Source organism: Sarcophilus harrisii, chromosome 3 (genome assembly GCF_902635505.1).
Source record: "Sarcophilus harrisii chromosome 3, mSarHar1.11, whole genome shotgun sequence".
Classification (NCBI taxonomy): Eukaryota; Metazoa; Chordata; class Mammalia; order Dasyuromorphia; family Dasyuridae; genus Sarcophilus; species Sarcophilus harrisii.
In genome coordinates this window covers 239,127,120-239,142,361 of record NC_045428.1, presented here as the reverse complement: position 1 = coordinate 239,142,361, position 15,242 = coordinate 239,127,120, and the positions used below count along the sequence as shown (strand labels likewise).

General features: G+C 33.3%; 1 protein-coding gene across 4 annotated transcripts in view; it reads right to left on the bottom strand.

The window, feature by feature from the left end:
• TTC3 (tetratricopeptide repeat domain 3) overlaps positions 1–15,242 on the bottom strand; it is a 170,764-nt gene that overhangs the window by 106,728 nt on the left and 48,794 nt on the right. For all 4 annotated transcript variants that reach the window (XM_031959270.1, XM_031959268.1, XM_031959271.1 and 1 more), the window contains exons 9-11: positions 12,578–12,672; positions 10,255–10,317; positions 7,706–7,760 (exon numbers count right to left, since the gene is read on the bottom strand). In XM_031959270.1, coding sequence (XP_031815130.1) covers positions 7,706–7,760; positions 10,255–10,317; positions 12,578–12,672 — 213 coding nt within the window. The remainder of the gene's footprint in view (positions 1–7,705; positions 7,761–10,254; positions 10,318–12,577; positions 12,673–15,242) is intronic.

The following is a 15,242-nucleotide window of genomic DNA, read 5'->3' as shown; positions in this document are numbered from 1 at the left end:
GTGGTCTCCATCTCTCAAGGCTTTCTCCATTCTAGTTTATCCTCTACCCAGCTGTCAAACTGCTCTTCCTTAAGAATTCAGTAAAACCAGTGTTTGCCAATCATGTCTATGCTCAAATATAAAGCCCTCATAACCTAGTACCTTCTTACCTTTCCAGTCTTAAAGTTTACTCCTCTCTCTGTACTCTATGATACCTGAAAGTTGATCCTGGCTTGGAGAATTTTCACTGGCTCAGATCCTTCCTGGAATACTCTTCCTTTCTGTCTCTGCTTCTTGGCTTTCTTAAAGTCTCAGCTAAGTTCCCACCTTCTGCAAAAAGCCTTTCCAGTTACTCCTTACTATATGTTTCTTCTCTCTGAGATTTATTTCCAATTTACTCCAACATATCTGTCAGTTGCTAGCATTTTATTTTCCTTATTAGAATATCAGTTACTTAAAGGAAACATACTGTTTTTGCCTTTTTTTTTTTTTTGTAAACCCTGTGTTTGGCATAAAGCCCAACACACAGAAAGCTCTTTATGGAAGTTTTTTGATTGAAACACTAGAAAATTTACTCCTCCAACTCAATGTAAATATAATTTTGTTTAGTTCTGTTAATTATTCCTTAAGGAATTTGAAAAACAAAAACTGAGAATTAATTTTAAAAGTATTACAGTTTTCACTGTAATGATACAATCCAGACCTGAGTACAATATTCCTTCAGATATAAGATATATTCTTTATTTCTTTAAGGAATATTTTGCAAATACATAAAAGTTTGGTATATAGATTCCTAGAGTTTTTTTTTGGTTTTGCATGTTGTAAGTAGGTTATTTTGAATGGGAATTACCTCTTACTGCCTCCTGGATTGTTATAATAGGTTATTTTGTCTGTGAAATTATTTTGTAGCCTGAAATGCTGCCAAATTTTCTTAGTTTCTTTGCCAAATCCCCAGGAATTTCAAGGAAAACTATCAGGAAATATGGAAAGCTCTATTATTCTAATTTCTTTCTTTTCATGTCTATCAGAGGCTTTTTTAGAAAGACATTAAATAACAGTGGGAAAAGGAGTTTCCTTTGCTCTGTACCTGTATTTACTGGAAAAAGCTTCCAGTTTCTCCCCATTACATTTGATTTCAACATTACATTTGATTACCACAGACACTGTGTGTATTGTTTCCCATATCTGACTTCACCGGATCCTTTTGTATAGAACAGTGAAAATCTGTTTGATCCCAACTTCCTAGAAGGTAAGTATTCCAAGGCCAATAAACCCAGAAACTAGGTATTAACTCTTTATAATCTTTTTCTAGAATGACAGCATTAGGATTGTTTCCTACTTCCCTAATCTTCATTTCTTATTTGGGATATTAGGAAAAAATCCTCATTTTGCCAATTCTAGAGATAAAAGTGCTGTTTCCTATTAGTATACTCTTTGTCTCAAACTACATATCCATTTCAGACAGAGCAAACACAATCCCTGCCTACTCCTGTGCTATTCACTGTTAGCGTGGGGCCATACCTCAAGATTGACTCTGCTACCAAGTGTTCTTCTCTCCCCTTTCTGAATAGTAAGTTTATTTATTAAAGCTATCTCTATGTGACAGTCATCTTCCTTCAGATGGTCTGTACTACAATAAGTTTGTTTCTCTGTCTTCATCATGCCATTTCTTACAATATGGAAATATTGCATGTGTGAAAAATTGTTTAGACAATCCCTAATAGATGGGTACACATTTTGTTTGTAAATTTGTTTTGGCTAGTACAAAAAAGATTATTCTGTGTATGGGGATGGGTGTGTGTGTGTGTGTGTGTGTGTGTGTACACAGTCTCATATGTAAGAACTTATCTCCTTATCAATGACTTTCTGAGGTATATACTTAATAGTGGAGTCTCTGGACAAGATTAGTACAGATACTTAATAATTTTATCTGCATAATTCTCAATTGCTCTCCAAAACAATTATATTGATTCACAATTCCATCAGATACAACTGGTGGACTTATCACAACACCTTCAGCATCAAATACTTTCATCTTTTTTACATCTTTGCCATTTTGTGGGGTATGAAGAGAAACCTCAGACTTGGTTTTGAATTACATTTTTAAAACCTTATTAGTGAATTAACGAATTCTTTCAGGTGCTTATTAACAGTTTGCAATTCTTTTACAATTATTAATTAATATCCTTTGATCACTTATCTATTCAGGAATGGCTGTTGTGTGTGTATGTACATGTATACATAAATGTGTATGTATGCATACATACATATACATGTGTATACATATATACACATACATGTAAATATATATATATATATATATATATATATATATATATATATATATATATGCCTATATAGTATCTATCTTTTTCATGAAACCCTTTCCTGAGAAATGTGATATGATTTTTCCCCATTCAGTAACTTTCCTTCTTAATCTAAATACATTAATTTTGTCTATGAAGAAACTCTTCAATTTCATGTCATTGAAATTATGTATTTTATTATTTGTAATTACCAGTATCTTTTTGGTTAAAAATATCTCTCCTACCCCCAGCTGCAAAGGTACATGATCTGATTATCTTCTAACTTTTTTTTTATGGCATGATCATTAATTTTAAGATAATATACGGATTCTACTTGGAAGATACAATATACTGCTTTTAACCCCACAGATTTCTTTCTCTTTCTAACTTATTTATTTTAATAGTTTCTATAGATAGGGAAGTTAATTTTGTTACATATGCTTGGTAGCTATATTTATATACTTTTCTTGGGTTCCAATTGTCTGAGATGTTTGCAAAGTAAATATTCATGCATGTCTTGTTTTTTGCAAGGTGGGGTGGGGTAAGAATGCTCCAAATGTCTCTCTTTTAATAAATGTCCATCTTTTCTTTGCTGTTTAGACTCAGGTTGCTGGGTATGTCACCCCAGATTGCACCCTAAGCTCCTTTACTCTTTGGGATACATTATTCTATTCCCTCTTTTGGTTTCTCGTGTGTGTGTGAGCTAATTATATTGTTCAAATTTCATTTCTTTTCAAATTTGAAAGCCCTAGTCACTTGCACAATTACTTGTTTGTCAGGCAATTTTTAAATTTTATCACTATTTCAATTAATCAATCAGCATTTACCAAGTATCTGTGTTCATGTATCCAGCATTATGCCAAGTACTAGAAAAATTAAGAGAGGAAGAAGATAATTCCCATCTTTGAGGAACTTGTAATCTAAAACAAAGTTTCTTAAACTTGGTCACAACCCCATATGGGGTGAACACAAAATTAAATGTGGCAAAAGTAAAGGTTCCTGAATGTAATGACCAACAATTCAAAATCAAACGTCATAAATCCCAAGTATTTTTTAGCAGCATCTATCCATCCTGCTTCACACAACCTCATTGCAGTCTTGAATCCGAATACATAACATGCACACTTTGCACTGCACACTCATAGACGCGGCCAGAAACACTTCAGCTCAGATTTGAGATGGATTTGTATAAAAATTTCTTGGGTGAAAAGGGGATTGTAAATGGAAGAAGTTTAATAAACCCTGATCTTAAAAAACTGTATCTTTGAATTGGCAGCATAGTTTGTTTTAAATTGTTTTGATTGTTTAGAGGCAATCTAGGGCTTCTAGCTATTGTCATTTTACCTTGTTCTGGAGAGTTTTCTTGTATTTCTGGTATTATGGTACTCAGTGTTTTTATTTTTACTCTTGTATTTTTCTGGGAGATTTGTGATCTTTAATTTATCTCTATGTATCCTATCTTCTACATCAATGTTTTATTTGTATAAAAATCGTGTTTGTTTTTTTAAAATGTTATTGCATTTTGCTTCTCTGCTTCCAGATTGTCCTTTACTTCTATATACTTGTAATCCCATCAGTTCTTCTCTCATTCACTTATTTGGAGAGATCTGACACCTTGGATTTGAGGGAGTTTTTTGCTACTAATTATTTCTGCTCTGTAGACCTCAAATTCTGATTTCTCTTTTGAACCATTTGGGAACATTCTACTACTGTTAAGAAATCTTAGGAATCAACATCATCAGGTATTGGTTCAGTTTTCTTTGTCTTTCAATATTTGTTTAGAGATATCAATACTTGTTTAGATGTGGTTTTGTTTCCATTCTGTTTTAATATCCTCTCTGTTGCTTTATCTGTGCCCCACATTTTAAAATGAGTTTTACTCCTCTTAAGATTTTTGGGACCATCAGTCTTTTCCCCTTATATTCCTGTATTGCTCTTTAAGGGTAGATACCTATAAACTTGAATCTCAAATCTATTTCAAACTTCTTCACTGCTGATGAACACTTTTTACTGGCCTCAATCTGTGACTTAAGTCACTTCTAGGGGGCTAGAGCTGGTCCAGTTGGATCTCACACACTTTCTTTTGGTTTCTCATGTGTGTGAACTAGTCATACTGTTTAAATTCCCTTTCCTTTACATTTGAAGGGCCCAATGCAGTCCATCCATGATCCAGTAGGCTACTCAAGTTCCTCGAGCAGTTTGAGCTGCTCAAGTGGTACCATAGCAACTTGCTATTCCAAGCAGAACATGCTTGTTTCTACTATGTAGGGATGAGGAACGTATAGGGATGCAGTCTGCAGCCTGTTACAAGACAATGAAGGCAGGCTGTTTTGACAAAGACAATAACAGCATCAGCAAGGAAACTGCTAGGTAGATCCCAGAATACAAACCCTAATCTTGGTGGTGGAAGGTATGCTACATGAGAACATTAGGGATTAATAATTAAATTTTTCTGCTATTAATGCCTCAGGCTATTACCTCCTGTTGTCTTGGTCTACAGAGAAAGATGCAGGTTCTTAGTCTTTTATGCATAATTTTTAGCTGGGGAATGTTGAATGAAGATTGGAGAAAATGTTTAGTCCTCCATCTTGCTAGTCATGTGACCTAGAAACATACTCTACCTTTTCAGATGGATTTTCTTCCTCTTGAAATCTCCAGTGTTTCATCTTTTCTTCCTTCTACTCTCCGCTCCCTTACTTTGTAAGTGCTGTCTCTTTGACAGTAGCTACTCCTCAAGAGCTAGACCAATACACACACTGCCTAGCCTCTTCACATATCATGGGAATAATTTTTCACTGGCCTTGCTTCTTGCCATAAGTAGCTTCTGAGACAATAATGGCCCCAGAGAGATCTCCCTTTCCTCCAGGGTGACTACAACCACTTCCAGTATCACTTTGCCTAGTTTCCTGTCTAGCTCATCGTATACTTTACTCCTCTGGCTAATTAACTTCTGATGCACTTTCTAAGGCTGTGAAAAGGTAGAGTGGGTGTTCTGGACAGAGTATTTGCAACCTTATAATTTCCTAACCTACTGGCCACACCAGGTAGAAAAAAGTCTGACTACCTTTCTCTGCTCCTGACATGATTCTACAGAATCAATGATCACATGGCAGAAAAGTCTCCTTAGTAAAAGGAAAAAAACTGCCCATGGGGCAATTTGTGCCTCCCTGTCACAGTGTGGGGACAGGTAAAAGAAGATTATTTATTGATAGACTGCATTAAGGATTTTAACTATGATCATGAAATTATAATTCTTTACATGGACAGGTGATTTGAATTCTCTAACAGAGTTCTTTATAGAACAGAACAAAGCAGCATTCTCCATTAAGGATGCTTAATCCTACAAGAATCAGATATTCTAATAATCTTTAATTTTATAAACTGACTTGAGAAACAACTTGAAATCTAAAAGTCTTCTCTTCCATTAGCTAGCAAATTTATGGTCTATTCAATGTAATCTGCACAACACATCTACCTGATTGCATGCTTCCTTTAAATTGTGTCTATTTTGTTTTATCCTTAAAGCATTATATAAAGTAATATACTTAAAATATTTCAAATTATTTTGGAAGTAGGCATTTTAGAAACTGATGGGGTAAACAGATATAGAAGAGTCAGTGAGTAAGACAAAAATATCACACAAACAAAATTATCCTCTCTCTATGGCAGGTCTCCAAGATGAAGAGCTTCTAACATGTAGTAATGTAGATAATGGAACTCAGGATACCAGATTCACTATTAAAGACTAAATCAGGTGGTCTGAGATTCAAGGATATGAGTTGAGATTGTCCACCAGTACTTCTCTTTTCTTCCTCTGTTCCATTTCCTCCCCACATCTTGCATATGAAGAGCTTGGAATTGGGGTTTATAAGAGGAAGGCAGTAGAACAATATAGAAAGACAAGGCATATATTAAATTTCTTACTAGATACTCTGAAGTACATCCTCACTGAATGGAATAGTAAATAGAATTATCTGTAGTATTTAAGTTGCTATTTTCCCCCTTAGCTCCTTTAAAAGAAAAAAAAATCAAGTCCTACCATACTTGAATTTTAGTTAAATGTGAGTAAATGTGACTCCATTGTCCCTTAAAGGTTGAAACTAACTTCCTAGGATATCATAAGGTCTCCATGCAGACATCACAATGATACTTCTTTTTATTTTCCTAGATATAAAAAAAGTAACCATTGAGATCCCAAGACCTAAACAATTACTAGATTTGAATATTCTCCTAATGTAGAAAGAAACATTCCTTCATATAAAGTGTTATGTTGAAAACTATATCACAGATATATTGGAAGATAACTCTTACCACAAATGATATTATGTTTTATATTTATTTTGTATCCCTCATAGAATATGCAAATAGGAGATGCTTTATAAATAGTTGTTGACTAATTAATATCACAATTATTCCCCTTATGTACAAGAGAGCAAAACATCACTTAAAGCCTAAGCCTACTAGTAGCAACTCCCAAAGGGAGTTATGTTCCCATAAATGGTAGAGCTCCTATATCAGTTTCAAATCATAATGAGGCCCATCATAGATTTTTTTTCTTTTTTTACCTCTCTGAAAAAAAAACTTAAAGAATCATATGTCACTTATTTTTATATTTATCAGCAAAACATCTTTTGGGAGGGAGAACTTCTCTGATTACATATAATTTAATTGATCACAATAATATCAACTACTGTCAATACCAACTATATCTCAAATGTCTATTTTTAACAGCATTTACCTGTGTAAATGTTTTATAATCATGAAATCATAACACAGACACTTAATATCAGGCAGGAAAACAATGCTAACTTTTTTGGTCCTACATCTATGAATATAATAGATGTAGAGAATTTCAAGTGAGTAAGTAGTTCTAGCTTCTACCAATGTAAAATGTAAAAATTACTGTCTTACAACACTGACTGTGGGCACTGAGATCTTAAATAAAATATCCTGGGTAACATAGCCAGTATATGTCAGAGGTCTGCCTTTAATCTATGTTTTCTTGACTCCAGAGTCACTATCCACTATTCCATGCTGCCTCTTCTTGTATAGAAGAATCTAAATTTGACAGCAAGCAAGTTGTATAAGGTCACAAGGGAACAGGAAAAGGTCAGTTGCTCTTTTATGGATTAATAGATATTATTAAATAATAACAATAAGAAGAAAATTTATATTTTCTATTCTAATATCTAGTCTTGGGTTTTAGTTGACTATCTCTAAATACTATACTGTTCCAAAATATAAGAATAAGCAACATATAATTATAAAATCTGATTTAAATTCTATTAGAGAAAAACAAAACCATGAAATCACACACACACACACACACACACACACACACAGATGTACATGTACAAGATGTATAATTTTTATAAAGTTATTTTACTTTCACTAAAGGAAGCAATACCAAAGAAACTAACCTTTGGCCAATTGTATTTCAGAATAGTGGCCCTCTTTCCATCACCAAGTGCACTCCTAAAAAAAGAAATAAAAAATTTGTTTTATAACATATACTGTGAATTATAAATTATTTCAAAGAAAAAGTTGCAGACACATTACTGCATTCTTATTCATTAATAATCATTAATAATATTTTCTGCCCTGAAATCATTAAGTATTTTTTATCTTTAAAGTTTCATAAAAGTATCAATCACATCATTCACACCACACACATACACAAAACTCCTTAAGCAAAGATATTTTTCTACTGAAAAGCATTCATAGTGGTATTTTGAGGAGTTCTCTTTAAATTTTATTTCAATTAATTAGTTAATAAACCACCAATAGTAAGGTGGCTAATATTAACATTTTAACATAAAGTTAAGAAATAATTAAGAACTGAGAAATCAAACTATGATAAAATACAAGCATACAATTGTTGAGGAGGAGAGAGTGGAGGTTGTCAATACTCTTTTCTCTAGGTTTTCTGGACACTATTCTCCTAAATTACCTTCTACATATTTGATTGCTTTTTTAAAAAGTCTCCTACACTAGATCTTGCTCCAGATAAGGCCCGTTAAACATGGATGTCCCACAGGACTCTGTCTGGTACCCTTTTCTTTCTTTACACTATTTTACTTTGTAATTTCATCCAGTCCCATGAATACAATAATCCCATCTATGCTGATGATTCTCCAATCAAATTTAGTGCTAACCTCTCTGCTGACCTCCAGTCTTGTACCTATCACTGCCCCTTCATTTCTGACCTGATTTCTTTAACTGACTTTTCCACTATGCCTCCTTGTTGACTACTTTCTCTTCTGTTCATTTTCCGCACTCTCTACTTTTCAGCTTCTTTTGTGTATGTCTTTCCCCATTAGATAATTAGTTCCTCGAAAGCAAGAAGTGTGGCTTTTTTTCCCCCTTCAATATCTGGTACAGAGAAGGAACTTAATAATGTTTACCAACTGATTGTTTAATAAACATCTTGAACTGCATGTCCCATAGCCATAAAACTCAACATGTTCAAAACAGAACTTGTAATGTCTGGGCTAGTAGCTCTCTAGAGGGTCTCAGGACAAGCCTTAGTCTTTAGGTGGAAAAGTGATGAAGGCAGGAGAGTCAACATGAAGCTGGTTAAATACAATCCCAAATCTTCTCTGTGTCTGTGTCTAAGACTCTTCTCTGTCTGAGACTTCCAGTTCTCTTAGCCCTTAAATATCTCAGTATGATTACATCACTACAGCACACTGAGCATGTGCCAACTGTTAGGAAAGCCATTACATTAAGTATGTGCTTAATGACACATTCATTATCTCATCAATCACACTCAGTAGATGCTTAATTATAAGCACCCTACTATCAGTATCTTAAGTATATCTTTTCAGAATTCAGGCCCTCTACAGAACTCCTTATCTTTCCCTCAAGCCTCCTCTTTCTAATTTCCTTGTTATTATTAAAGAACATTATCCTCCCAGTTACCCAAGCTTAAAACCTAGATTTCACCCTCAATTCTGCACCTTGCATCATCCCGTAGACAATATTTTGCCAAGTCTTGTCAATTCCACTTTTATAAGCGTCTTTCTCTGATTCTGTCACCATCAGACACTTTATGCATGAACTCTTGGAAAGCTTGTTGGCTGGTCTCTCTGCTATAAGTCTCTCCCCAATTTAGTCTCCTTTCTACTCAGTTGTCAAAGCGATTGTCATAAAGCACAGGTGTTATCATGTCCCAACCCTACCCCTTTTTCTCCCTATTATCCCTAGGATCAAAGCCTATGAGCAAAGGATCAAAATTAAATTTCAAAGCCCTTCAAAACTTATCCCTCTACTACTACTGTCCCAGTGCTCTTATACCTTAACTACTTCTGAGATCCAGTGACACTGGCCTCCTTTTCTCCCCATGTATAAGGAACTCCCTCTCTTGATCTCAGGAATTTTCACTGGCTGTTCCCCATGGGTGGAGTACTCTTCTCCATCTCTGCCTCATGGTCTTCTCTGACTTCCTTTAAATCACAGTAAAAATTTCACCTTCCACAGGAAGACTTTTCCTTATCCCTCTTAATGTTAATTCTTTCTTTGTACTGATTAAATGTAATTTGTTATATATATATATATATATACAGATATATATAGATATAGATATATATAGATAGATATAGATAGATAGATATAGATACTATCTATCTATATCTTGTTTGTACATAGTTTGGTTTGCAAAGTTGTTTCTGAGGCTCTTTTGTTCTCCCCACTATAGTAGCAAGTTTATATAGATTCAAATGCTGTATCAAATTATTATTATTGATGATGTAATGGCTTTGGTACATTATCCACTTATCACTGTCATTAACTGAATCAATTAAGTCAGAGCTGAAGTTGTTTCAACTGCATACTGCCTTTTTAACAAGTCAGTGATCTGACCATACAAAGAGCTGACTCAGGGATGACTCACAGTGATATCGTCTTTTTTCTGCTAAATTATAATCAATTTCATTATTTTTTGTGATGATATTTAATAAATAATACTTACTTGAATTGACCAGTCCTAAGGAAACAAAGAGCTCGGTTACTATAAAGAAGATGGTTTTCAGGTCTATAAAAAACAAACAAATATATATTTAGTCAAATATATTATTTAGAAACAACAAAATACAAGAAAGTGTAGTAAAATCTTTCAAGCATTCCATACTTGATGCTGACTTAAAAAAAAAAAAAAAAGCTTTTTATTTTCAAAATTCATGCAAAGATAGTTTTCAACATTCACCCTTGCAAAACTTTGTTACAAATTTTTCTCCCTTCTCTAGACAGCTGTTAAAAATGTACAATTTTCTAAACATATTTCCACATCTGTCATGCTATCCAAGAAAAATCAGATCAAAAAGAAAACAAAAACCAAGTAAACAACAACAAAAAAGGTGAAAATACTATGTTGTGATTCACATTCAGTTCTCACAGTCCACTCCCTGGATGCAGATGGTTCTTTCCATCTTAAGTCTATTGGAATTGGCTTGAACCACCTCATTGTTGAAAAGAGCCATGTCCATCACAGTTGATCATTATGTAATCTTGTTGTTGCTGTGTACAATGTTCTCTTGAGTTCTACTCATTTCACTTAGCATTAGTTCATATAAGTCTCTCCAGGCCTCTCTAAAATCATCCTTCTGATGGTTTCTTATAGAACAGTAATATTCCATAACATTCATATACTATAATTTATTTAGCCATTCTCCAACTGATGGGCATCCATTTACTTTCCAGTTTCTTGCTGCCACAAACATTTTTGCACATGTGGGTCCCTTTTCCCTCTTTTAAGATCTCTTTGGGATATAAGCCCAGTAGAAACACTGCTGGATGGGTATGCAGTTTGATAGCCCTTTGAGCATAGTTCCAAATTGCTCTCCAGAATGGCTGGATCAGTTCACAATTTCCACCAACAATGTATTATTAGTGTCTGAGTTTTCCCATATCCCTTCCAATATTCGTCATTATCTTTTCTTGTAATCTTATCCAACCTGAGATAAGTGAAGTGGTATGTCAGAGTTGTGTTAATTTGCATTTTTCTGATTAATAGTGATTTAAAGCATTTTTCTGGTTTTAATTCCTTCGTCTGAAAATTGTCTATTAATATCCTTTGACCATGTCTTCGAGAATAGTTTGAATTCTTTTTTTAACCCAAATCCAACAACATTACTGGTTAAATAATAGTAGGTATTTAAGCCATAATTTTACTAATAATGAGAAACCTGGATAAGGAAGCGATCTCTAACCAATATAAGCAGGTATCTTCTCTACTATTTAAATTCCTAGAGAGTTATCTAAGGCATTGAGAAGCTAGATGACTTGCCCAGATTCACACAACCTGTATGTGTCAGAGACAAGGCCTGAACCTAAATTTGGTTTTGTTTTGTTTTGTTTTGCTTTTTGGCTTCAAGACCAGCTCTCTATTTGCCATGATATCTGCTTCTTATAATTTAAAGGGTATAATTAATTTTCTAAATGTTAGTGTACACTGTCAGCTCTTCAACAAGATTAAAGCTTTGGCTCTTTTGAACAATGAGGTGATTAAAGGCAATTGCAACAGACTGTGATGGAAAGAACCATCCATAACCAAAGAAAGAACTATGGAGACTGAATGTGGATCAAAGTATAGTATTTTCGCTCTTTTTTTTTTTTTGGGGGGGGGGGGGTATAATTAATTTTTTTCCTTCTTTTGTTTTCTCCCCTTTTGATCTCTAATTTTTCTTGTGCAACATAACGAATATGGAAACATATTTAAAAGAAATGAACATGTTTAATCTATATTGGATTGCTTGCTGCCTAAGAAAGGGGGAAGGAAGAGAGAGAGGGAGAAAATTTTGAAGGTGACTGTTGAAAACTATCTTTCCATGTATTTGGAAAAATAAAAAGCTATGAAAAAAAGATTCAAGTTTGTAATTCTACCAGCAATAAATAAGCGAAACTTTCTTTACCACCTTAGAGGATTAGATTTTGTTGTTTTCAATTATTTGTTGTTTTAATTTGGGTCTCTGATTATTTTGTTTTGTTCTTCCTTCATTTTCCAGGTATATCCAACTTTTCAAGACCTCTTTTGGGTTTTTCTTACCAAAGATAGTAGGGTGGTTTGCCACTTCCTTCTCTAGCTCATTTGACAGATGAGAAAATTGAGAAAAACAAGGTTAGGTGACTTGCCCAGGGTCACACAACTAGTAAATATCTGAGGCTAGATTTGAAACAATCTCATTTGAACTTATATCAAATTTATGTTCTATCATTTATCTAAATAATGATTTATCTAAATAATGATAATCTTTCAAATTAGCCATAAAATGGATGTCCTTCAATTTACTCCTTACCTAAATTCAATTGCTCTGGTATAATATGTGATAGCTGTATCAAACCTCTCTTCTGAGAATTCTTCATTTCCTCTTGTTTTCATAATTTCACCTTCCTGCAAGACCAAATAAAAGACATACTCAAAAATAAATAGGAAATTTAAAGAGGGAACATAACATTAATATACACCTTGAATTTTTACTTTCTTATAAACATATGAGATCCTCGACTAGATATTTACATATATAGATTAAAAAGTTCTTGATAGTATGGTCTCATAAATACAAGGCAGACAGATTCTGCCAGGGTAGAAAGTATATGAGTATGGTCCTAGCAAAAATCTGAATCTGTTATCTAAGAACTAACCAAAAATGGACAGCAACAAAGGTGACCGCAAAATGATGGAATTTTTTGGCCACAGCAATTCATGAAAAATTCCCTGGAGTCAGGAAGACGAGTTCAAACATGGGCTCAGATACTAGCTCTGTTACCCTAGGCAAATCACTTAACCCTGTTTTCCTCAGTTTCCTCATATGTAAAATTAGCTAGAGAAGGAAATGACAAACACTCCCATATGTTTGCCAAGAAAACCTCAAATGGTATCCTGAAGATTTGTTCACAATAATCCACAAACATACAAATTCATGAAATGAAGACTATAAAGTTGACTTCAATTCTTTTACTTAAAATGGAAGAACTATGGATTAGGAGAAAAATAAGCAAAAAATACTAAACATACAGTTTTTGGATCATCTACAAACATTAAATAAGGAAGCTGAGGATAGTAAAATGGCTGTAACTTCAATAATATAGAAAAAATCCTGGATAAAGAAACTTTTTCTTCTAATGTAGCAATGAAGAAGCTTCTCTAGAATTCCCTAGAGTAGTCTAGGGAATTAAGAGGCTAAGTCACTTCCCAAGAGGTATATAACCCACTATTCTGGAAGTGAAACTTAACTGCAGGCCTTCTTAGTTCCAAGACCAACTAGTCCAAGCTATCTCTCACCTTAACTATAATATTCTAAATATGGTATAACTATCCATTAATCAACAAATTGATAAGTTACTAGAAATATGAACCATATTAATTTTATTTTCAATGACATGTAATGTTCCAGATTCAGTTTCCCATATTTGCAAAGAAGGCAAAGAGAAAAATTCTCATATTTTTTCTTTGGGAATTTGGTAGGTCCCATGATATCACAGTATTAAGTTTTAATTTAAAGTCAAACAGGAAAGTAGTCTGATAGAAATTAGGCTTAAAACAACATCTTACCATATATTTCATACCATATTCTAAATGAATACATGTCCTTAATGTTAAAAAAAAAAAAATTTTTTTTTAAATAAAGAAAATAAAATTCTATAATTATAGTTGAAATTCATTCTTAGCCAAACAAGGAAAAGAAGTATGTAACAAAACATGAAATAACTTGGACTACATGGAACTGAAAATGTTCTTCACTAACAAAATAATGTACCTACAGTAAAAAGGGAAGTGGCTTATGAAAACAAAGTTTTGCAAAATTTCTCAGAAAAGATTTATAACCTATATAAACAATTAAGCATTACAAATCATACATACACATATATGTATGCATACATATGATATATAAATCTATTTTTAAAAGCCTTCTAATAATAGATATGAAGGATATGAACAAAGATTTGTTTAAAAAAATTTGGAAACTATTAAGAGCCAAATGAAAGAATGCTCCAACTTAGTAATAATAAGAAAAATGTGACTTAAAATCTCACCAAGGTCTTCTTAGGGAGCTTTGAATTAGTACACTTAATTAGAAAAATAATTTGGAATTTAGGGTTAGAAATGGGAGAAACGAAAACCTAACTTTCATAACTGGGAATGGACTATATAATCCCATAAAATGAAAACGCATCAGAACCAATAAGAAAACAAAACTTTATGTATGTGTTGTTCAGAAGAAACATGTTTTAAAAAACAAAGAAACACACACTCAAAATGAATTTCTAGGAAAAAATTTAATATCCAATGGGGGAATCCAAAAGAATTTTCTTTTATTTTTCAATCTTTTGATTTTTTTCTAACATTTCTTGTTACATGAAGTCATCTTTATCTTCTAAGGTTTTTTTGTCTTTCTAGTTTTCCAAGGTAAAGCTTAATACTTTTGCTTCCAAACCATTCATTTTATTTGTAGTTCTTTCCTCCAGAGTCTTTATTTTTTATCTTCCTTTTCATTTCTTCAAGTAATCTTCCTAAAAATTAATTTTTCCTTTGAGCCTCTGCTTGTGATTTTTAATGGAGATTGTCAATCATTCTTTTTTGAGATCTCTATATTTACAATAACTTCTTTGTACTGGATAGAGTAAATAGGAAGTAATTTAAGGAAGAAGGCATTAGCAGCAGTGATAAAAGAAAAGTGGAAAGCTTTTTTGCAGAAGGCAAGATTGAAACTGAGACCTGAATGAAGTAAGGAAATCTAAGAGACAGAAAGGAGAGAAAAGAGCATTCTAGAAATGGGGAACAGCCAGGGAAAACAGAGAATCAAAAGATACAATGCTATGATCAAGGAAAATCAAGTCAGCTCATGAAGTTGGACTGGAATTTGCATGGAGGAAAGTAAAGTGTAAGATATCTGGAAAGGTAAGAAGAGGCCAAAGGACTTTGGATGCAAAACCAAGAATCTGGGGGATTCAATATTTGAT